Consider the following 23,935-nt stretch of genomic DNA (forward strand, 5'->3'; position numbering starts at 1 on the left):
CTTTGTGCACACGAGAACTTACGAGCTGGCAAGTGGCGGGCTCGGCCTGCCAACAGCTGGTTAGACGTTAAACCCTGGCGTATAACCGGAATTCGCGTTGGAGCGCGACAGTCGTACATGGCTTGGCGCGAAAAAGAGACCGAGACAGAGAGGTAAATGGTGAAACGAAGGCGAGTCGCGGTTCATCCAGGGGCGGCGAGAGGGAGAGAGAGAGGGAGAGGGAGAGAGAGAGAGGGGAGGGTCAAAGCGTTCGCATACCGGATGCAAATCGGTCTACGGAAGAGATATGCAACCGGACGACCGCAGTGCAGTACGGCGCAACGCGTGCATCGGAATGCAACCGGCCGTTGCAATGGCAAAGGTAATAATTGATATATAGCGATGGCATTGGCCGCTGACAGCCGCTAACCCGGCCGAATACGGATGACACCCGGTAATCCTCACTCTCATACCGGTTAGTGTCCACCTATATTCCGTGGCGTCCCATTTCCCATTCCCATGGCGTGTAAGCTCGGCCCCTCTCGTTCCCTCTACTCGTCTATCTGCCTTTCTCTAACCCTTCTATCTGTCTCTCTCTCTCTCTCTCTATCTCTCTCTCTCTCTCTCTTTGTACATTACGCGTGTGCGTTTTCTACCTCGCTTTAACTCTGTCGGTCTCTTGTACGCCTCCTCTGTTCCTCCAGCAGGTGTACCAACACACGAATCAGCGACGTGTGTCCGTCGCGAGGGTGGTGAAAGAAGCGAGAACGATACCGAACTGATAGAGGTAGATAGGAACAGTGGGAATGCACCGAGAGAGTGGAAGGGCAGCAAGAGGAAGGGGCTGCAACGAGGGTGAGATAGAGAGGGAGGAAGAAAGGGAGAGATGCACGTTTGCAGTACTATAGCGGAGGCTGCAGCATACAGAGAGTCCCGTGCAACGACGCCGCCACGCGGTGTGCGGTGCAACCATACTAATCCGCCGATGGATTTATGGTCTTAATCACCGGCGGATTATCTCGGACAGCCGCGCTCTGCTGCCACCGACCGAAACATACGCCTGCCTCTTTGCAGATAACTCTACCCAGCTCTCTCTATCCTCTCGCGCTTTCTCTCCTCTCTCGTCCTCTCCTTCTTTCTCTGCAACCTTGCACGCCTTGCACCCTGCTTCCACTGTGCCTTCCTTTTTCTATACTTCTTGGGACTCGTTCTGCAGGCACAACGTCCGCATCTGGATCTTTTATGCGCCGGAATAGACTGCTGTAATCGAGGACTGTGAATCGACGGCACGTGAAGTGACGCCGAAGCGACGGCAGGGTGAAAATCGAACCCGTCGAATGGATGGAATTTGTGAGATTTCTTATTCGTTGGTTTCGGCAAACTGACGACGATCGGGTAATTTGTGGAACTGCCTTGTCGCGGAATATCTCGCGGCCGAAAGTTGCGATTCTATTGAGTCGAGCGTGAATCCACGAATTGACAATCCTTTAGTTAGTTCATAACGATAATCCTATAGTTGGTGAAGCAACTCAAGATTTTGAGACTTTGAACACTCAAAGTTATCATACTTTTAGTTTAATAATTACTCGAGTTACAATGTTACTCTCGGCTGCCGAATTTCTTATAACAAACGTAACCGATGATCTTGGAATAGATTTCCCTTAAACATAAATCTACGTATATTTTAACGCATGCCGAGATTTCATTTAAAAATCGGATTATCTAGTTTTGAAGCTACGTGGGTATATGAGAAACATATAAATCACCGAGAAAAAATGTGAAGGCACCGGTAATAAATTTCCGTTGTTGTGATATAAATTGCGCAGCGATGAAACAAATAGTATAAAATAACAACGAGCCAGCCTAGTTCTATGAATTTTTATAATGCAAATTGTTTGCTATTATGTGGTAATATAACCTTCGTATACGTAGACTGTTATACGCTATTTAGGAACGTATATCATTATTCGTTTTACAGAAAATAATCGTTGTATTGTTTATAATCCTAAGGTAATTTGTAATACAAAAGAAAAACCATAAAGCAAGGGAGAATGTAATTTTACGAACGAGCAGTTCCATCTGTTTTATAGTAAACAATCGCTATAAAAACTGCTATTACTTTCATCGTAACACACCTGACCAATTCTACTTAAATTCAAACGACTTAAACTTGATCAATCCAAACGAAGCATTATCACGAAATATCCTATCAAACGAATCGAATCAGCCTGTTCTTTCGAACGATTTCGCCTCAGGTCGTGAACCACCCCATTCAGATATCGGTTGAAATACCGGCAAATCCGTGGACAAAATAGATAAGCTTTCGCGCATTTATCGGCAAGCATTAAATGTTGCGTCGGGATTAATTAAGCGTAATGCCGCGGCTAGAATTGACTAAATGCGTCGGAATCGGTTCGCGTAAATTCCGCCGTTTGCAGGTTTGTGTCACGTAGAACTTTCCACCGAAGGACGACACAACAGCGCGAAAGCACGGTTGAACGGATCCGACAAGGATCGCGGTTCGTACCGTAGACACGATTTCGCCTCGCGTTCCAGGCTCAACTGACGGGAACACGTACCGTGCTTTGCCACACGCGATTCGTGTGATAAATTGAAAATTTTGAGAGCAGTCTATCCATAAGGTTAACGCGAAGATTTCAGGCTTTTTGTATAGCGACTTGCGAAAGTATTCGAACAGTTTATCGTAGGAAATTTTTATGTATATATGGTGATTACAGAAAGTATAGGCATATATCTATATTTTATACTGTAAAGTATGTGTTTATCGGGTTCTAAAGTGCTGCTAAACGATAGGAAATGTAATGTACTTGGAATTTGATCGATTAATATGTAAATACTAGCAAGAGATATAATTTATTACAAAATAGTTAGCACAAATTGCAGTACAAATTAACCATTTTCTACTTGCTCTCCTGGTTTCCTTACATATAATTACGCTTTTGCAAGAATAAAATATACTCTCGGTATTTTCGAAACCTCCAAACGATATTTCGAAGAACTTTCACGAACTATTCCTCGTTATGAATTACTTTTTCCTTCGAAGGATTTGAAGTATCGAAAGACCGTATTAAAAGACCGTACAAAATTATTATACTTCGTTTTCTACTTTTCTGAATTTTGAAATGTAACGACCCATCACGAGTAGGATATAGTATGCACTATGCTCTAATATCAGTTTTCCTATAATGTTTTCCCGTAATTCCTTATTCGATGATCGACCTCGACTACCGTTAACCGTGCGTCAAAGCCAAACGAAAGAAAGCGAGCAAAGCGGTGTCTCGATGAAAACGTTAAAATTCGCGAACGCATCGGTGGTTCCACGATAGTTGGGATCCGCAGAATTTTGGTACATGGCGTATAGCGGCGTGGCGGGAATACCGTGCCATGCTCCGTGTGGTTCTATAAATCCAGAAGGGCTTACCGGCGCAAAGCTTCCCTTGTGAGCTGCGCAACCTCACGTGACCTCATACCTGCCCACTTCCATCCCTGTTTCTCTTTCGATCCCTATGTTTCTCGTCCGAGCTCTCATCCACTGATATGACCGTTCCTAAAAGCCTTGCTGAAACGCACGAAACCGCGAGGATTGTCAAGTCGAGAAGCATGTCCCGGTCGCTTGATCCAACTCAAATTGTGGAACGAGACGTGGATTCGTCTCGTTTGCTCGCGTTTTACCCCCAAACGACTGGCGATGAATTTTTTCTTCGTTCACGATACAGAAGGCTTACTTTGTTGGTCCTTTCGATATTATTTTTCCTTTCAGCATTTCTCGTAACCTTCGATATTTAAGTTTATGAATTTATTTGCTCACTGTCGTGTTTTTTTTTTTTTTTTTTTTTTTTAGAGCGCTATGCGATGAGTTAGATAACGGAAGAACGTTTTATAATGTGTTACAGAGTTGTAAAAGAGTTTTATGGGACTTGTGTAGGTACGCCAAATTGGCTAAAAAGTATAGACTTTTAAAGCTTACAGACTCTGACGATCCTTACGAAAATTACTTTCACAGAAGAATTTTTATCTCCGCGACTATTAAACGTACGATGTTCTCTTTTTGATTACTTGCAAAATATTTTTCCAATAATTATCGATTTTAATATAGATACGATATAATAAGTTTAGTCATTTTTGTGCTACAAATCGCAGTATGACGGAATCTAATAATCGTACGGAACGAATAAAATCGAGTGACATGTTTGTATTAATTGAAATTAAATTACCTTCCAGAAATCTACAAATAGAAAAGTAGAATGTATGTTATGTTTTAATAAGCAGCTCGCCGCGTATTTCACTGCATTGGTTTAAGATTTTCCTTGATAGTCATATTTCTCACTGACTAACGTTCGAAATTCTCGTTGTTGAACTTCACACATCAGACGCGTAAGACAAGCAGAAAAATTGACCGCCTACTTCTCGAAAATATCAGGTTCGGTGGGCAAAGAAATGGCATTTTCCGGTCACGAGCCATGTCTGCAGACGCGAGACTGGCGAGACCTCGAGGTATCGGCCAGTAAAGAGCATGAATTGTTGCCTTTGTAATCGATACTTCAACGCATCAATGCGCCCATTGTAAGTTTCTGTTGCTACTTTGATCAACTCGATTTCACGTCACCCTGATTCGTGTTCGAGCTCTGACTCGAATCTTTCAGAATGAGTCGAGCAACTCCGTTCGCAACGAGGAAAAACAATACGTCGACGCAGATAGATGAATTTCCATTCTCCAAAATTTGTTTGTCCGAAATTAGACGCATGATCGATGGACGTTCGCCCAACCGGTGATAAAGCGAGAAAACGCTGATAGCGATGCGTTACCTTCACGCAATGACGAAAAATTCATCAAAAATTATCGATTATCTGTACGATTATGTGTCTTCCGTAAAAAATAATTAGTCACGAGATCGATAGACTCGTTGATGGAAATTTATAGAAAGTTTAATTCAAATATAAGTCTTGCAAATCTTTCAAATAATCGCGATTATTTAGTACTCGATAAAATTAGAATTAAAGTGTCTGGATTCACCGATTAAACAGCGCTTAATATGATTATTTATTGATATTAATTATTTAAATGAATACTTTCTTATACTGTTCTTTATTACTGATAATATACGAATATTATTTTGCTGTCAATTCAAGTTGGCTTATTACTGACTTATATATTGTATTTGCAATTGATTTATTTTGCATAAGAATACTTTTATTGCGATAATAGATGACATTCTTTCATCTAATTGTCAATCTTTCGTTACGATCAAATTTCATTCTAAAGTATAGGAAAGTTGTCACTTTTTGATAAGAATAGAAGTATATATTACGTATAGTAAATTATGAAAGTATCGCATCTTAACTTTTAACTCTCGTAATGGTTATTTAATATAAGTATACATATAAACACTGCGTAATAGTCGTTTGCTATCAAACTGCACCATGTTTCGCAATGTAAGATTAATTTTTTATTTGTAGCGCTGCAAGCAAGATAAACTCGCTTAGTCCCCGAGTATTCTAGTGATGTACTGTAAATCGATCGAAACACCAGTCGTACTCTGAGTACCGGTTGAACAATTAGCAAAAATAAATGTTCGTTTCCTCGCAGACAAAATTCGGTAAATCAATATTACTTCTTTAATTCAGAAAAATTGCAACGATTCGAGAAAACATTCATCCTTCCCTCTGCAAAAATCGTAATAAACGAAATTGAAAGCATTCGATTATCATAAAGATATTATCGAAAATAACAATTTAATCAAAGACCGATCGAGAATATTTGTCTACCAGCAAAGCGCAAAAATGGATTTCTCAGCGATATCGTAGAAAAGAAAGTAGACTGCGAATTTCTATGCATTTATACAAAATCTGAGAAAGTGTACAGAATTCATGTAATATGCAGAGATCTATAAAATATTCAAAGCAGAGTAAACGTTACGATTTTTCACAGATGAGACAAAATTCCGTTTAAGTTCTTTCCTTTTACTTATATTTCGTGAAAATATAAACTTGCATAAAAGTAAATCGCGGACTATTAAATTAAGAATAATCGTCACTCACCCTGACTCGTGGCTCGGGAAGCTTCGTGAACAGACCTATCTCTTCCCTGGTCGACATATCCGGATACCGATTCCTCATGAACAAGGCCTCCAGCTCCTGAAGTTGTTGGGACGTGAAATGCGTCCTCTGCCGCCTTTGACGTTTGTTCTTCTTTCCATCCTTATCGTCCGCGTTATTTACCCCAACTACACCATCCGGAGAGACCACTCCTCCACCGGCGCCCAATTCGTGTTTCACCTCTGTTGGTGTTGCAACATCTGAAATGTGTTAAAATATCACATTCTCTAGAAAACCATGCCACTTATACTACGAGAGTTCAGTGTACCTTTACGATTAACAAATCGAGTCTCGTATTTCGAATAAATCACACATTCCACGTTGTAACGAGGGAAATGATCTTTTTCGCGTGAAACAGCAAAATGTGAGTCACTCGTGGCATAGCGGAATATCTGTTGTTTGTTTCTCTATTCCATTTTTCCCGCTACGATGTTTAAAAGCTTTCGTAATTAATCAAATATATCGAAATCTTCGTGAAATCAAGGGACCACCTAAATGCGAACCTTGTTAAATCTTAATTTCGGCAAAATCCATCAACAAAATATTTAATAGCGTAACTCGTTAGATATATTATACTACATGTGCGTAATACCGTACGATGTGACGATCATCGATCGATTAGACCGTTTGATCGGTAATCTCTGCCGTGGCTAGACCGTACCCTGCCGTTCGAGAATAACACGAATGTGTTTGTCATGACCGTGACAGTGACAGGTGAGGGTATTTCACCCCTGACTCCGCAGGCAGCAAATCGCCAGCTTCCCTTACTCGTATTGACAGCCGTGTGATCGATTGCCTCTTTTTTCAAAGAGCACCGCTATCACTGCGTCTGATGATGCCGCTAACTATCTTCTAACTAAGACGACCGTTTCTATTTACAGAGGTAGCAACCCAACATGAGGTCGCTCCGATACCAACTAAGTCGCGTCACGAAGAACCTTCGACTTTTTTTTTTTTTATCACCGTGTTTCAATTTATTCAGTATGATCCTAATCTACCTAGGTTTGTAATGTCGTACATGAAGTTTCGCTGTTCTCGTGGAACAAGATATTTCAGTCGTATGACAAAGAGTACAAGAGTTACCAGGAGTTGAAGGAATAATGTACTTTATAGGTCATTTTGCATCGTTAATTGCCTTAATACCGATCTTATCGTTGAAAAATATTTGCTTCGTGTTTTATTCAAGATGAATTTAGATTCGTAGGAGAAACGAAAGATTTCAGATATAATTCGGAGTAAGTTCGATTCCGTCAAACAAAGACTAACAAACAAACAATTTTCAACGCGCTGCAACTATTTCTCAAAAAAGGAGTAGACGATTGTCAAAATATATCTAAAAACAAGATATATAATCGTATTAGTAAAGAGTACGAATATAAAACTTTTAAATATTTATGAAAGAAGAAAAAAAAAACACGGGAATTATCCAAAAAGAAGTATAGTCAAGAAATAAAGTTAATATAATCGTTAGTTATACTTACAAGATGCTAAATCTAAGTCTAAACAAGGAAATAATTTAACTTTCAAATCTTTTCTTCTTTCAATCTTATCTCGGCTCGTTTTCCATTCGCCAATATCCAAAATACAGTTACATCGTCCTTCTTACTTGACTCCTTAACGCACAAATTTTTCCTCGCTTTGGCCGCAATTTACAATGAAATTTCCCCATGATAAAAGCAGTTTAACGCGCAGTGCAAAATGAACGTACAACGTATTCTTTCTTCGGGTTATCACAATCCTAATTTCCATGAAGATCGATCCCCCAAAAAATAATAGGCTGAACTAAAAACAAATTTAAGCGATATTGCAAAAAAAAAGAGAAGCTCGTCAATTTATATGGAATAAATTTCAAGGAATTAATTCGTCGAAATAAGAGTTACTCATCGAAGTATGTGGAATTCAAACATCTTTCTCGGCTGACTGACGCGAATGAGAGGAACGTGCTGGACTCGGTCGAAGGAGCACGAGAGGCCTCGCCCTCGTCTCGGGATTACAACGAGTGAAGTGAGATCCGTCCCCGGGGTTTGTTGTTAACCAGGCCCGTAAGACTCCGGGAGATATTTCAATTTGCAGGGATTTGGGGCGGCTGCGAGAGTGCCGGCTAAGTGCCGAACAAACCTGCAAACAAACGACGCCAGCATTTTCCTCGTCTTTCTCCTGCTGCACCCGACAACGGCACTCTCTGTTATCATTTGATTTCACAGTCGTTCGTGAGACGGCAGCTCGGCATCGTTTCCCGCTGGAATCTCCATGCTATCCTACTTGATCGATGCGCGAGCCTTTGCCTTTCCTCGCGCAAAGATGACACGCGACTCTGTGTATTTGTATTATTTATGTATGTATTATTTGCACAGCAGTTTAATGGATCGAGAATATTGTGTTAAAATAAACTTTTCAGTTGATCGATCGAGGTTACGTAAGCGTATCATAGAAGCTTGTTGTTACAAGATTTTTGTTAAGAAGAACGTGTTCGATCGTGATATTAATACAAAGTTTCTTGGTTTTGGATGATTTAACACGCGATTACATGTTTGTTGATGAAAGCTAGTTAGTATCGTTAGGACGAAGCTGTATAGTAACGTTATACAGGAAAGTCTGTTATAGACGAAAAAGTGGATCAAAAGTATCGAATACGTATTTTCAAGACAAATTATGTTTAAGATAAATTCGATAGTTTCTTATTGTGGATCTTTTGTTCTTGCTTTCGCCAGCTCACGTAGTAACGATACTTGCTCAAAGTCATTTCGAAATCTTAAAACGGTACGTCTGTAATATTTTCTACGATAAACAGTTTCATTCGTTGAATTATTCTACAGACCTGTGAAACTGTTAAATCATGTCTCTTCGACAATTTGCACGTACGTACACCGACTAATTCTACGCATACTAATTCCACGAACTACGAATTCCCCTTACTCGTCGAAAATAACCATAAAAGAGGAAAGATCATGCAGAAGCGAGCTAAACTATCTATCTCCTCTATACCACTCTTGGTTACGAGCTATTCTCGTTAACTACTCCGCATCTATTGTCTAAATACATAGTCTACATCGAAATCTAACAATTTTTTATCGAATTTCTATCGTTACGCAATTTCCACTTAACAGGAAGCAAATCACCTCGAAGACAAACGAATCTAAGCGGAACCACTCTATCACGAAGAAGCGCAACGTCGACGAAGGTTAACGTTAAGAAAAAAAAAAAAAAACAAATTGGAAAAAAAAGGAGAAACGTCAAACGAATTGATTTAGTGAAACGAATAAACAGGGAGGAAGGGGTTGCGATAGAGAAGTTGCTCGTAAAGTGGCGAGGCGTACCTTTTCGAATATCCGGCCTGTGTGTCGTGTTCGTGCGGGACCTAGGCTGTGCGGTAGAAAATCCACCGGAGGGTGTCGTGGGTGTCGCACCCGGTGTACTGGGGTTGCTGCCACCGGGAGTGTGAGCTCCGTGACCCGTCAAATCGAGCCTCGCCAAACCCCCGGTCACCTCGTCCCGGAAGTCGCCCTGTGCCCATACTGCAAAACGCATCACACCCTCTTGCAACATCGTCTAAGCTCTCCGCAAGCTTCGCTATTTACTAACTTATTTCGTTACTAATCCGGAATCCCGCGGGGTCAGTTTCGCCCCTTCTAAGACGACAAAGGTGTTTCCTCGAGCGGCAAAGTGGCAAAGAAGAGTTACAAGGCAAAGGTTTGTCGAATATGTGAAAAAATGTAAACGATCCTGCCCTTTTGTCTACCTTTCTTATCCAAGCAGATTATCTTATCTTCGCGTCTTTCCTCTTTTAGTTTCTTAATATTCTTCTTTTATACCGAGATACGTATTAATGCGAGATAGTTTTATTTGATTTCATTTTTTCAGAGATCTAACCGTGACATGTAATCGAACATCCTGATTACCAACAGACGTGGAATTTTATATGAAAATTCTATCTTTTGGAATTCCGTCTTTTTCCTCTTACGCTTTCTCCTATTCCTTGTCGTTTTATCCAAACAAATTTTCTATTTTTCGATACTTATATATCTTTCTCTTCCATATTTTTGTCCTGTTTAATAAATGTTGGGCCAATACGAGTCAGTCTTATCCGATTTCATTTTTGTAACTTTCGTGATTTATTTACATGCTGGTGTTATGATTACCAAATTCTTGAACACTCTTTACCATTCTACGGTGTATAACATTTATCGACTACCTCACTCGTCGATGTTCGACAATTTTAGTAAAAAAGCGAGAACCGTTCAACCGGTTCACCGGTCGTTCATTTAGCGTGGCGAGAAAGAATGCAACGAACGTTACAAGTAAACTACATACACTGTAACTTCCGAGGGCACAAAACTATCGAACAAGCAGAGAAACACCTACCAGTCCTTGCAACTGATCAACGACAACAAACGGTGTCGTAGCTCGTGTAAAAATATTCGATTCACGCTGACAACACATCGTTTCGAATGGCAGACTCGTGTTTTCGTTTGCAACAGGCGTACGTGAAAAATCGCGCGTATAAAAACGCACTTCACAGCCCGAGAACCCCGACGAAGCACTATTTTGTCTCGTAATTAACGGCAGCATACTTTTCCCTCGCGTTATTTATTCACATTGGGTGCTCCACTGCCACAGGAAAATAAAAAAAAAAAAAAAAAAGGAAGGAAAGGATAGAGGAGAAAAGAAAAGAAAAAGTTCGTTCGGCTCCAAACGAGTGGTAGTCGAGAATAGGGCTGGCGAGAGTGAGCTGTCGGTGGTAGCCAGCCAACGGAGAAGTTAATCGGCCAGGCCGTTTAGTTTCGCTCCGTTTAGTTATATTTGGTTTCCACGGGGGCGGCAAAGGAGGAGGGAGGCGGTTCACAATTAGTCGGCGCGTAACTCGGGCTCTGATTTAGTGTCACAAGCCAGCCACGGACCACGAAAACGCGCGTGTCACTCTTCCAGGATATTGCCAACCGTGTTACGAGCTACTGCGCGTGTTGGCTGTCTTCGAGACGCAGTCCCAGTGAGAGACGCATGTACCGTATAGACCAACAAGGATATTATTCACCAACGTTCGAAACGTAAAAACAGGCGCAGACTGTTTGCATCCGCGAGATGCGACGTTAAATACTCGAAACAATTTGCCAATTTGCATAGTTTGTCTCTCTAAATGCTTCGGGTATAGTTCAAACGCATCCACAGGGAAGAAATGTCCGTCAATGTTGAATTTGTCGAACTCTTGCCGAGGTTTTGCCATTTCTGTTGTTACCGGATTTGATTTATACGGACGTTTGCAATTTGATCGAGTTTGCAATTTGATTTGATGCAAGTTGATCGAGGAAGATTCATCGTTTATGTGCGTTAGTATCTCGTACGTGTTGCCCCTTTTATAGTAGTTACATTTTCTACATTTTCTGGGAAGACTCTGTCTTTATATTTGTTCTTATATTTTATATCTCTAACAGAAAATAAGCTTGCCAGAGATATAAATATTATCTGAATATTTCGTATAATCTCCTTAAGGGTTGCTGTTTACTCGGTTCAGAAATTCAATTACAAATTCACTATCGTACAAAGTATTTTTTATTTATAGCTACGTATCTACACGGGTTATTACGTAACTAGTTTTTCAAATTTCCTCAGTTTCGATTTGCAATTTGTATCTAAATCGATATTATACGTATATTCTAAAAATATAAATATTACGTATCGAGTAGGATTCGAGATATACAGGGTGGTTGGTAACTGGTGGTACAAGCGGAAAGGGGGTGATTCTACGCGAAAAAAGAAGTCGAAAATACAGAATAAAAAAATTTTTTTTTTTAATTTTTCCATCGAGACAACGATCTACAGTGAGATCCGTTGTAACGAGACGCGATAAAGTGGACGCGTACCGAGCGAAAATTCAAAGTCGATTTTCTCGAAAACAAAGCCTCGAACGAACAATTTTTATTCTATATTTTCGACTTGTTTTTTCGCGTAGAATCACCCCCTTTCCGCTTGTACCACCAGTTACCAACCACCCTGTAGATAGAGAATGCGTTAAAACTTAACAAAGGAGCGAGTAAATGCATGCATCCAATTATCCGAATACGATTTAATTAATTAGATCAATGAACGCAATCTCGTTATACATACGAGTTATCAATTTATCCAAATTATACGGATAAATAGAGTTGCATTTTATAGTAAACATTGCACAGCTGGTTTGGTCGATTAAAAAGGATAATCGTTAATTTTTCAGAATGAGCATAATTGAGAAGTTACGAGTATAGCCATTTCTGGTTCGCAAATGCTGCGTTGTTAATATAATCCGAGAGAAGCTGTTTCGTTTAGAAAGAACCGAGAATATACTTTATAAAGTGGATTACGATTATTTAAATACAACTAGATTTTGTTAGGAGCATAAACGTGAAAGAAGATTAAACGTATCTGTCAATTAATCTTTGACAATTATTCTAAAGCTTAGAATTTACTCATAACGTTATTATAATAATTGTTGGAGAAACTATTATAACTCGTAAGACAAGCTTTAGTTGTTTAAATATAAATACGTTTTATTATGAACCTAGATACAGAAAATGATTAAATACTTTTATAAATCATTATAACGCTCCACATTGTAAATTTTAACAACGCGTGAACTCAACGCCTGGCTGACGTAAGCACATTTAAAAAGAAAATGAAAATGGAACAAGAGATGGATGGAGGAAAATAAAAAAGGAATTTAGAAAGAAGATCTGTCAATTTTACTCGTCCTTAAATTATTAAATCCGAGCCCTACGATAACTAGATATAATATAAACACTGAACGAAATTCATCTTCAAGGAGTGAATGAGACTTTATCTTCTCTACCAGTTACTAATATATATTATTTAACAAACATGTACAAACCATTGCCATCTTGTCTATCTCCAATTGTTCGGTGTTCCTCGAAAACACCGTTTCTCCCAGAAAATACGCAGTTAACGTTGTACGTATGAAACAATAATTTTACAACATTGCTTATCGCGATTCGCGATCGATAAGCACGATCGAACGAAAGCGCAGTCGATTCATATTTTTCACGATCATCGTTGCACAACGCTCTCTGTCTTCGTTAAACTGACTCACGTTCTTTCAACATTATATACACGACACAACGTTAACAATATTGAGTTGTTGAATCGATGCAACGATCGATAACATTGTTATCATTTTGAAGTATTTTCTATATATTAGGAACGTTTTCTCCGTCATTTTTCTCGCAAGTGAATAATTCCGTCAAATTCGCCGATAAACTTGCCTCTTAAACAAACTGCACGAAATAGTTTCTTTTAATCTACGAGTCTGCAAATAGATCGGTTGTCTATTTGATGGGCTAACGTGGAGAACACGTGTAAAGTGCTACGAATGGCCATACGAGGATAAGCTTCATCCTGCTGATGCGATGGTTAGGTGGTTTGTTTGTCAAGGCCAGTCCCCTAGGAAAAGCGGCCGTGCCGCAGTGATGTCGCCGTTATCGGTGATGTCTCCTCGGCAAACAGCATCTGAGAGCTCGAAACATGGATTCCGTGCTACTTATCACGATCCACGTAACAGAAGAATGCAAACGATGTAACACGTTGTAAATAAACGGCTAACGGGCGAAGGGACACGATGATGACTCGTCGTTAGTTCGAAAACAACTAGCAGCTGATTTCGATACGTCGACGTATTTTTGTGAAAAGATAACGCTCTATAGAACTGTTGTAAGTTCTGTACGACGAGTCGAAAATCACGGAAACGTAAGTTAAGACTTCAGCAATTAGAAGATGTATTTAACATACAGCGAAAGGAGACGATATGAATAACAAATTGGAACAAATTTTTTAGATTCGAAAAGAGCAGCTCGAAAGAATGGCGAGCGACAATTTATAAATAAATAAAATATAGAGTAAATAAATTTAGAACAATGGTAGGATAAACAAATAAATCTTTCGAGAGATAAATAAAAGTACGAAAAAAGAAATGGACGACGATTTATAGAGAGATGCTAGAAATTAGAGGGGAAAAATTAACATATCGTGGATAGGTAATGCGAATTAATTTTTTCTTCTGGAGTATTTATTTAAAAAAATCAAAGATCTCGAAGTTCGGAAAATTCTATGCTGTTAAAGATTTTCGACCGTGTTATTGGACGCGTTAAATCCTAAAATACACTGAAAATATTGAAATGAAAAAAGAAGACAGGATATTTATTTTTTTGTTGTTTCTTAAATTCTTTAAATTCGGGATTTCGGTTCTTAAAATAATAAACACACGACACACGGGGTTTTCTGTCACAATTACCTCGTGTAGATTCTATTCTTCGCGCTTGTTGTGCGATCGTAAACATCCGAATAATCCTGTGCATATCGGGTAACAGCGAGAAATTTCGAAATTGACGAAGAACACATAACGTTACGTCGGTTCACCCACTAAAAATGTATTTTTCGTTGCTGTTTTGATAAAACCAGTGTACACCACTGAAACTTCCTCGTTCCGAAGTTTGTATATTATTTCAAGATTAGAGTTAATCTTATAATCTACATCCTGATCCGACACACGCTATTCAAACGGCCTACTCAACCCGGTGAAATTTATAGGGTCTCCATTTTTCACGTTTCAATACCTTGCCGCTCGATGGTGTAGCGCGATCTATTTTGTGCATAAGGTTCTCCTTTTCCGAGAAACGATATCGTACAAAAGAAATTGTTGCAATAAGAATCGTAAAATGTACCAACAATATGTACGAATCGAAGAATGCTACGTATGCGCGTTGAATGGCACGTACAAATATTTGTAAATCGTATATTTAGTTTGAAAACGTTGTTTTTGACAATTTTGGAGAATTTGAAAAAGTCGTGACAATACGAAATTTCTTACATATCTCTTTCAAGAATTTTCTCTTCGTTCATTTATGACGCATTATACGCGAAGAAATTATTCGCCGTATTTACATGTACGTAATATGTGTTTTACATATGTATCTTCCTCAACATTGAAGAAGATATGACAACACAAGAATGATAAAGTATTAGATTATATAACGTGTATAAACGTAATACATTTGTCGTATCAAAAATTAATTTTGTCTTTAACGAATCGTTAGCTTCTTCTTCGGCAATAGGAAAATTTTACGATTACAGCAAACATTCTCTTTGTCTTATTCCTTACTATTCAATTCCAATTTTTTCTTTGAACCATTTGTCACGAATAATTCTTCCTTTCGTACGCATCACTAACTATACCACTTTCTGCTATTAACGCAAGATTAATAGAATTAAGATAGGTAAATATTTCGAATTAAACTGAAGTACGCGTATTAAACTGAAGTATCAAAGAGTATTATAGGATCGACAAATGCGTGTACTATGTTGTGAAAATTGGAAAACAAAGTGAAATTATAAACGAATTTTTTCGATGCCAGCTCAGTGTAGGATAGAATGTTCGTTACGAACAGAGGTTGAGAATGTTCCATTCTATTCTATTCAATTTCAATTTTTTCTTCGAACCATTTGTCAAGAATAATTCTTCCTTTCGTACGCATCACTAACTATACCACTTTCTGCTATTAACGCAAGATTGACAGAATTAAGATAGGTAAATATTACGAACGCGTATTAAACTGAAGTATCAAAGGGTATTATAGGATCGACAAATGCGTGTACTATGTTGTGAAAATTGGAAAATACAGTGAAATTATAAACGAATTTTTCCGATGCCAGCTCAGTGTAGGATAGAATGTTCGTTACGAACAAAGGTTGAGAATGTTCGATTTGGTCACGTATGACGTTCGAAGACAAAGAGCTATTATGACTCCTTCCTATATATTTTGCTCGATATATTCTCCAATATAGTTCCCACGAGATCTCCTGCAGAGTTCTTGGAGGCTTAACATGTCGTATCGTTTGACGGTTCTACTGTTCGTTGCTATGGATTCGTGGCAGAGTTACACGAGACGTGAAAACGGAAGATCCTCGAAGGGCGAAATGTGGCCAAAAACTATCCTACCCTTTCCTGTCAAACATTCGACATCTATATTGGTCAGTGGCTCGTGGATATTTCGTTCTGTCCGTTTACCAAGAACATCGTATATTGATCCTGGATTCTAGCGAATTTCAAGAAGAATATAGAAATGAAAAATATTAAATACGAATGTTTCGGTATTAATCGTAAAAGTATAGTTTGACAGAGTATTGTCACATATATTAAATTACAAGCATATTTAACACGACGAGAAAATTGGTATTCTCGCGAAACTTTTATATTGAAATTACAAACGTTTTGCACCTAATCTAGAGAAGTATTGTTCGAGTATCGTTGGAATATTATTCATTATCGCAGTACACGATTATAATATTTGTGTAATTTACGATTAATAATATAATCGTTCTGAACAACAAAATAAATATTCTTGTCAACTTTCTTCTTCTTCTAAGATACAAATATTTCCGAGTGGAAGGAAAATAATGATTATTAGCAAATCATGATTAGGATATTTCTGTGTTTTATAATCGGTTTCGTTCAATACTTGTTAAACAATAAATCGGTTTACTGTTTTTGTGATATTGATAAATTCATAAAGTTTCGTTCCTTTAAATATTATTATGCACTGTACGCCTTAAAATTTGGAAACATTTATTTCTATCTTCAATTTTTCGTTCGGTGAACCCTATCCATAAAACTTTATGGAGTACGAAAACTTCTTTTCTTCTTTCGAACGTGCTACTATAAAATATTCAAATTTATGACACTATAATGTAGTTACCAAAGAAATATTCACTCGAAACAAAGAAATTTATATTCAGTGGCTTATCAGTTTGCGATACTATCTCTTTTCGTCACTTCAGTAAATTTAATACCTCGTAAACAACAAATATACACAATTACACAATTATACACAATTATACACAATTTTCACCCGATGATTTTCCTTATTCTCTCAATTTTTGATACGCTGTAACTCTTACAATTTTCGTAATTTTCACGCAATAATTCACGTACTCGTCGATCGTTCTATATTGCAATATTCCAAAAATTTCTGAACTTGGATACAACCGGATGTCGAGACAATTTTATGCCGCGATATCCCACAAACACAGAACGAATAAATGAAATTTCCACGATCCGGCGAAAAGCGACGATTGTTTCGATTTTCATACTATAATTTACACACTTGCCGATTCTTCCGCATTCCGATATTGCAAAAATTTCCAAACTCGAACTCGACCCAATCCTGGACAAATTTTCCACAAACAACGAAAGGGAAAAATTTCCACAACGAAGTAAACTCTACGAGCGACAAGCTTTCGTGCGATAATTCGGACACTTGCTCTAAAATTCTGAAAATTTCCAAACTTAAATTCAACCAAAGGGAAACGTTTATTCGACGGTTCGCTTGATTTCCGAACAATAATCAACTCGTTCGCCGCTCCTTTACATTCCAACGCTACAACAATTTCTGAACCTAAATCCAAGCCAATCTTCGATCGATTTTCTGGCCGAATTTTTCCACGCATAACGAATAGGCGATAATTCTCTCAATTTTCACGCGATAATTCACGCAGCCTGTTCCCGCAGCCTTCGACCTTACCCAAATTTTCGGTAATTTTCTTTCTAAGAAAGAAGGCTTGGTAGCGTGGCGTCCCGTTGCGTGTCCTGGTTCGCACGTGTTTTCACACGGAGAAAAAATCGCGCGTCGAGGGGAGGAGGGTGAGATATCGTGGTGGACGAGCAAGAAATAAAGAAACGCAAGAGAGGCGAACGAGAAGAGGTAACTAGGGGTCTGCGTGGACAAGTTGTAACTCACAAATTTATTACTTTCCCCGTGACTTGGAGCTATTTTATGCCAAAGACAAACCGGCTGGCGCGGCGCGACGAACGCGAAGTGCCGAGGAACGACGAAAACGAATATCTCAGCTGCTTCGTCGCGTTTTTACGCCCGCGGGATATATTAGTGGATCGCTAATCCGCACGGATTTTACGGGACGACTGTGCATGCGACCGTCGACGTCGGCGTCGACGAAGAACACAGCGTCCCCGTGATACCGCCACGTTCTCCACTCGAATAAACTCCATTGATTTCGTTTCATATCGAAAGAATTTGCTCAAAGTTCTGGTTGTTGATTTTATTAAATTCATCATTTTAGATATATCTTAACGGCGATGTTTACACGACGATAAGTATAAGTTGATAAGTTGATAAAGTATCGAAATTATAATATTTTTACGTAGGTTATTGTTCGACCCTGTTCAATCCTTTGAGCCATTTTCGATCGAGTTGTATTCTTTTCTAACGTTACAAATTTTGTTTGTTATATGGGTATGATGGGTATTCGTAATTTTCTATTGCAATTTTAGATTCGTGTTCGTGAATCGTTTGTACACTTCCTTGATCAATCAAACAATTCTACGAAGATTTTAATATCATTAAGACCGTAGCTTACATATACATATATATACATTCGTTCTTTTATTCGAAATGAAATATTACCTTTCATTCGCTGATAATGCAATCGATGTTTCCTTTTATCGGATAGATTTACTTATAGAATTAACCGCCTAAAATGTGCCAGAAATAATTTTCATTTTTCTTTTTTTTTTCAATTTCATAACACACACAGCACCGGCGACGAACGTAGTCCATGGAAGTTATAAAACCCGGGGGATTATAATCTCCGGCGGTGCATCGTAATCTCCGATATAAAATTATCGATGGAGAGTTATTTCAGCGCTGCTTTCATTACCCGGAAATTTTACTCGCGCGGCAATAAAGCTTGTACCAATATCCGTGGCATCGATCAAGAGATATTTGGCGAGGACTGACATTTGCCGCTTGTTGATTTACTATTACAGTAATATTTTCTTTCCTAACACATTCATCTAATGGTTTTAATAGCCAACCAGTTAAAAGGTATTCACAAGGCTTTTTCCTCGATAAAGGGAAACTGAACGATCATTTTTATATTTTGTTTTCGACGTTTTTCGAACTTTTAAATCGCCCGACGAACTTTCATTTTTGTTTACTTCGGTGGTATGATTATTCGTGGAAAGATAGAAATTGGAAAGAAATTTATTCATAGGTCGCTATTTAAAAATTATTTATTTAGATAAACTTTATATCACCTGTCATTCTAAAATCTATTTATCGCTGATTAGATCGCTATTGTATCTACTCGTACATCGTTTCGTTATCTTAAATGTGCGATTAAACCTATTCAATATACCTCTCTACTTTTGATAAAAACAGGAGTAATCTTCATTGAATTGAATATCTTTTGCGAAACGACGAACGATCTTTCGTCGATGCTAACAGTAATAATTATATAATAGACATTTTTCAGCTACCTTTTCATCATTTTCCGCGTACAGAATAAATTTAAGAACAAATTATGAATCTTTCGCTGTATAAGATGATAAACTATTTTCAAATAAACTTTCCACAAAAGAATTCCACGATTACGATTAACGACAAGGAAAATAGTACTCCTTGCGAAAGTATTCTCATGATTCGCCAAACTTTATGGATTATCATCAGCCAATGAGAAGGTAGTGAGAAGGCGAACATAAATAAAACGGCATGTGCTGTAAAAATTGTAGGTGTTCGGTGGACCGTGTCGTGGTGCAACTCAGCGACAAAGAGGGTTATAAGGGTCGCTAAAATATCCGTATCGTGCAGCTGTGGGATCCTTTGAAAGTCACACGAAATTAGTCATTCGCACGAAATTCTTGTACCGATCTTCGAATATCATTCTTACGAACGTAACGTGGATTTCGTTAGCAAGAAGGAGAATCAAAAGCACGGTCGTTTCTATCTCTTAAAATTGATAACTTTTATTAATAATAACTGGTTGACAATTCTATCCCAGATTACCCCCATTTAATCCCCCAGTTTCAACCCGTATAGAACCTAAATGTTATTTCTATGGCACCATCGAGCTTTTATATCGCGATAAAGATACTGGAACTCGCGCAAAAGTTCCCTTTCCCGCCGTTGTTTTTCGGTATCTACCTCGCAAAAGTACCCGGCGACGTTCACACGTTTCCCCGAGAAGTTGACCGCACGTATTTCCTGTCCCTGCTCGGGAACACGGCTGAGAAAAACCAAAGTGTGTCACGTAGCGAGATGTGTGGCGGCGATTTTAGAGTGACGTACGAGCACGGTCGCATGGCCGATAATTACCGAGACAGCTATCCCTCGGACGTGGAAAAACGTCTGGAGGTTGAAGTACGACAGCGTGGCGGGAACACCTGTGAGCCACAGGCTCCTCGCCATCTCCGGCAGAAAGTCGCAGTCTGCCGTTACGGTCTTCGCTCCTAATCTCGTAATCCTTGGCTTCCTTAGGAAGTCGTTTATTAGTCAAGCCGACCGGTACGCTCGTCATTGGGACAACGACCGGGACGGAGTATCTCGTACGAGCCTTAAAGTCCTGCTCCACGTTTATAAATATTCGAAAACGCGCATCGATCGATGATATTTTTGGCCCGTGAGTTGTTAAGGAGCTTCGTTTTTTTTCTCTCTCTCTCTCTCTCTCTTTCTTTCCTTTTCTTTTTCGGAGATTTCGAAGGGACGTACGTGTAAAATTTGTCGGCATATGTGTGAAAAATGACTCGGGATAATGATGGTGCTCTAGGTATAATAAGTCGTCTTTAGGGTGCAGTTGTTTATTTTAAAGCAACTGTTAGAGAAAGTCGTTGCGACGATGGATCGTATGTTCGTCTTTGTCGTAGATATCGTCTTGAATCCGTGGTTGCGGTTTTGTTTGATTCTATATGGGTAATATTTTGGTCGATATATCGCGGTAGATTTCGTCTTTCAACCTTTTAAGGTGGAATTTACAACGCTATTTCCGAGATTAACGGTCGATTGTCGCTTGATTATTCAACCCATTAAGCGCTATTTGCTATTTCTTTTACCCTTATTCAGTTACATACGACAAACGAGGTTCGTATAAACAGAATTCTATCGTCCTTAGAATTAAACCGAAACTAATCATGAAAGAAATTATAGAACGCGTAACTCTAAAGAAATAAACTTTGATCAATGTTAACGGACCATATTGCATAAAAAGAACGCTCGTTTCAAACATTGCACCTTCGTATTAACTTTATTAATTCTCTAAAAGTGATCTATTAAAAAGACGACAGATTTAATTTTCTACAGAGCGTATTAATCGAATGTTGCAAACGCGAGATACAGAATATTCTAAACTATCAAAGAATTAATGTTACAAAGACAACGTCTCTGAGGAGAGTTAGTATCCCTATATGCATCTTGTCGAGTCAGGATAAAGCACGATCGTTTGCAAAATGATTTGCAAGTCCTTCGAAGAAACTCGCATCTTTCCGAGAAGAAAGCGGTGACGGGTACGCGCGAGTGTCAAGGAAAATGTCGCGTTTGTTTGTTCGGACGTGGACACATCGAGGACGAGCGATTCCGTGGATAGGGTTCGGTAGCTCTTGTCAAGCAATTTGTTTAGTTTCAACTTGACACAAGGGCGAGAGCACATGGAACCGATAAGTAATCTGAGAGGCAGTGTGTCTTTCGAGTTTAACACGCGTGTCACAAGCGTTTCGGAAAAGTTCATGGATAGAATGTCTTCGGGAGACCTTTCAGACGGCCTGGCGCTACCGAGGGAAACCCCCTATAGCTCCTATGAAAATTAATTGGAATCTAATCCGCTCGTTTCCTCTCTTCTTAGCTCATTTTTCTATGCAAGAAATTATCTAGGATAAAAAATAAATTGGAATATAAGCGAAGGACGTTTCTTCTTACCAAATATAGTCTCGAGAAGATCAAATTAAAATTAAATTATATAAAAGAACGTATTAAACATATACGTGATAAAAAAGGGATGTATTGAAATTTATATTTTATTTTCGCTAGAAAATAACAATTTTATTCGAGGGGATGTCTGTGTCATCGTCATAAAGCAAGTTAATATTCTCATAAAATGATACACAGCTGTAATGACGAAGATGGTGATTTTTAAGACGATTAAACGAATCGATTGAAAGTAGTTCGTCTTACGCGTAACAGCAAGAGAGAGAGAGAGAGAGATACGTTATAATCCGATGTTCTATTTACTCGCTTTCGTGGCTATTTATGAAAACATCGTGATAATTATACGTATATTCTAGACAAGATAATTCACAAATACAAAACGATATATGACAGTAGTAATATTCTAAAATGATATAATAGTACTGACTTATAAAACGTATTGTAAAATATAACTTGGCGTTATCAGAATATTTCATAGATACGGCACGCTTTTAAAAACCGAGATTCGTCTTTGTCAAAACCTGCCTATCACAGTCCTAACCACGTATCCCGCAATTAATTTCACAGCATCTCCAGAGCTCTATAACAAAATAAGAGCGAGATATGCCGTTCGTTGGTGCAGTTTGTAGAGGCTAGAATTAACTTCGTAGAAAGACCTGCTATATTTTGAGGTGCTTCTAGGATTACACCCTTAAAGACCGCAAGTTTCGCGGCGGTTCGATGGCTTCGGGGTTCCCCCGGTTCTCACACATCGGCACGCACAGAAAATTTCCTCGGCGAAACGATCCCCGACACCGAGCCAGCCCACTTCAATCGAAACCCACTGAGTATACAAACCTTGTTTCTGAGGTAGGCGTCCTCCGACCGTGCCACCAGCGCCAGCTGAGATAATGGGAAGGAAATCAGTTCATTTCTATGTTGATCCCACGGGCTTGGTTCCTGTCGCGCTTAGAAGAGCGCCACGATTGCCTCGGTGATCGAGAAAATCGAGGCAGAAAATCAGCTTGATAGCTCGGCTCATCGTCCGACTTAACTGTTTCTGCCGAGTCTATAATGTTCCTACTCTCGCAGACGGTCGTCTATAAAATCGACGATTTATCGAGGCACCGAGGTTTTTCTTACGAAAGTGACTGATCGTTTGTCCTTCGCGAGAAAATCAAGTTTCAATTGGAGAAACGGTATGGTAGGTTTATCGATGGACAAATTCAAAATATCAATTCAATATCGGAAGACGAGTATGTACACGGTATCTTCCGGGAAATCAACTACCCGTTCGTTTTTCTCGAGAAAACGATTATTTTTTTTCTTTTTTTATACGAGGATAAGCGGCAACGTAGCACGTAGTTAACCGCGTTATTAATCGAGAACATTCTCTGCAATTATTCCGCGCACGTTACGATTCATAGGGTGCGTGATGGAGGCTAAAGGGAGAACGATACGTCTTATTCGGGTGGCGCAGCGATCTGAAAGATTGCACGTCTAAATGCCAATGAGTCTGTGGTCAGAAGAGTTCTACCGTGGCTTCCCTAGGGAAACCTAGCGGCTAGCCGAGCAATTTGTCAACACCATTAGACGATGGCAACAAGGGTTGACTTCGGCGCATCTGCCAGCGGATCTCGCGCAGCCATCGCCGCAACAAAGGGGTAGTTAATGACTATCGGGGGTATTCCGATCGAAAACCCGGTACCAGACCGTATGCCAGCCTGTTGACAAAATATCGGGATATTGCCATTGACCGAAAGGGATAACAGATTTGTCAAAAGGGTCCTTTTTCTATGAATTGCCCGTGAAGAAATCGAATTTTCAAACTGGGCACGTATGGACGGTTATCGATCCGATTTCCCTTCTTTCACGTTGTTTTGCATTAATGGCATGTTAATAAGAACTTCGGCGAAAGCGAAATGTAAATGCGGCTTTACTTTGAGGGGGGGGATGACGATATTGGAAAATAAATCGGACGACAGATGATCCGAGTTTGTCCGATATTTGAATGGGGAAAATAAGGTTAGAGATAACGAGAGCTGGTAGAAAGTGAAGTTCGTATATCCATTTAAACAATACCACTACCTCCGACACCAAATAACTGA

The 23,935-nt window shown here is 39.2% G+C and overlaps 1 protein-coding gene across 6 annotated transcripts in view; it reads right to left on the bottom strand.

Moving 5' to 3' along the window:
- LOC117204198 (pituitary homeobox x) overlaps window positions 1-23,935 on the bottom strand; it is a 44,068-nt gene that overhangs the window by 14,674 nt on the left and 5,459 nt on the right. For 2 of the 6 annotated variants that reach the window (XM_033441382.1, XM_033441381.1), the window contains exon 2: window positions 6,040-6,296. In XM_033441382.1, coding sequence (XP_033297273.1) covers window positions 6,040-6,296 — 257 coding nt within the window. Of the gene's footprint in view, window positions 1-6,039; window positions 6,297-9,413; window positions 9,612-23,935 lie in introns of all 6 variants that reach the window. The other 4 variants (XM_033441383.1, XM_033441384.1, XM_033441379.1 and 1 more) reach the window with 3 other exon arrangements.

This window comes from Bombus bifarius, unplaced genomic scaffold, assembly GCF_011952205.1.
Source record: "Bombus bifarius isolate JDL3187 unplaced genomic scaffold, Bbif_JDL3187 scf7180000007977, whole genome shotgun sequence".
Classification (NCBI taxonomy): Eukaryota; Metazoa; Arthropoda; class Insecta; order Hymenoptera; family Apidae; genus Bombus; species Bombus bifarius.